The 1,457-nt window shown below is 43.9% G+C and overlaps 1 protein-coding gene across 1 annotated transcript in view; it reads right to left on the reverse strand.

Annotated features, from left to right (window-relative positions):
* The window catches only part of LOC103198375 (phospholipid-transporting ATPase IB-like), a 320,073-nt gene that overhangs the window by 32,071 nt on the left and 286,545 nt on the right, over nucleotides 1–1,457 (reverse strand). The window contains exon 25 of the mRNA XM_042781173.1: nucleotides 90–148. Coding sequence (XP_042637107.1) covers nucleotides 90–148 — 59 coding nt within the window. The remainder of the gene's footprint in view (nucleotides 1–89; nucleotides 149–1,457) is intronic.

Raw genomic sequence — 1,457 nt, forward strand, 5'->3', positions numbered from 1 at the left:
AGATTGCAAAATGGAAGATGCCTGCATCATTACATAACTGTCAAACCACTGAGAGTCATGGCCCAGCCTAGTTGACACATAACCTTTACCATCACTGCGAGCGTTACTCTTGTCTTGCAACTCAGCATTTGTTACTGCCAGATGTATGCTGTTAATGTGTGAAATAGGTGGATAGTAGATTTTTCACTATTGTCATAAATGCAAAATGTCAGATAATGAGGTAGTGGGTGAGTGAAGAGTAGGTGTAATGTCTATAAGCCTTCTGTCATTCCAAGGTGGTATATCACTATGGAAATAGATTGTCAACCTTCCTTCCAGGAAGTGGCTGGTGGGTTTGAACCTCCAGCCTTCTGGTTAGCCATCAAATGCCTTAGGCAGTATGCCACCGGAGCTCCCCCCTTTTTTTTCTCTCTCGGTGCCATCTACTAAGGACAAGCAGGATGAAGGCAGCAACTGCAAGAGCGAAAACTGTCTTTGCCCTTCCTCTGAGGCAGTGCCAAGGAAACAATTCAGATGCTGGAAGAAACCCTGATCCTTTATTCTGCAGTGAAGTTCTCTATCTTCCTGTGATCACAGCTTCGTGTAAGGGGAGGGGACAGGAAGAAGAGCTGCTGCACCCCTGCACGCTCAAACTTGTGTAAAAGTATGCAGGGGGAGTAACAGATTCTTTGGCTCAAATTAGATATGCATCAAAGGTGGAAATAAAGTTAATGTGGACAAGCTTCATGCCCCTGCTGTTAGAGTAATGGCACAGGAGGCTGTGAAAAATAGGAAGCTTTGCATGTGTATGTGTGTGCATGTGCATATGTGTGAGTGTGTATCTGGTGCATAGGTGCATTGTGTGAATGTGTGTGGGACTGTATACACGTATGTGCACATGTGCACATACTTGTGCATGGATGAGTGTATATGTGTGAATGTATGTGTATATATATGTATGTGTGTATGTGTGTGACATACTGTGTTCACCTTCTCATGCTACTGGTCTACATGTCAATGCCTGTTGCTCTGATTTCATATTACTTGGTTCCACAATCAACACCAATGGAAGCAGCAGTCAAGAAGTAAGACAATGTATTGCATTGGGCAAATCTGCTGCAAAAGACCTCTTAAAGTGCTGAAGAGCAAAGATGTCTCTTTGAAGACAAAGGTGCGCCTAACCCAAGCCATGGTATTTTCAGTCACCTCTTATGCATGTGAAAGCTGGACATAAGGAAGACCAAAGAAAAGTTGATGCTTTTGAACTGCGATGCTGGCAAAGAATACTGAAAGCACCATGGACTGGCAGAAGAACTAACAAATTTGTCCTGGAAGAAGTGCAGCTGGAATGCTCCCTGGAAGTGAGAATGGCCAGACTTCACCTCACCTACTTTCATCATGTTGTCAGAAAGTACCATTCCCTGCAGAAGGATATCATGTTTGGTAAAGTGGAGGCTCAGCAAAAAAGAGGAAGACCC

The sequence above is a fragment of the Orycteropus afer genome, unplaced genomic scaffold, assembly GCF_000298275.1.
Source record: "Orycteropus afer afer isolate SDZICR_OR568_19922 unplaced genomic scaffold, OryAfe1.0 scaffold00092, whole genome shotgun sequence".
In the NCBI taxonomy this organism is placed as follows: Eukaryota; Metazoa; Chordata; class Mammalia; order Tubulidentata; family Orycteropodidae; genus Orycteropus; species Orycteropus afer.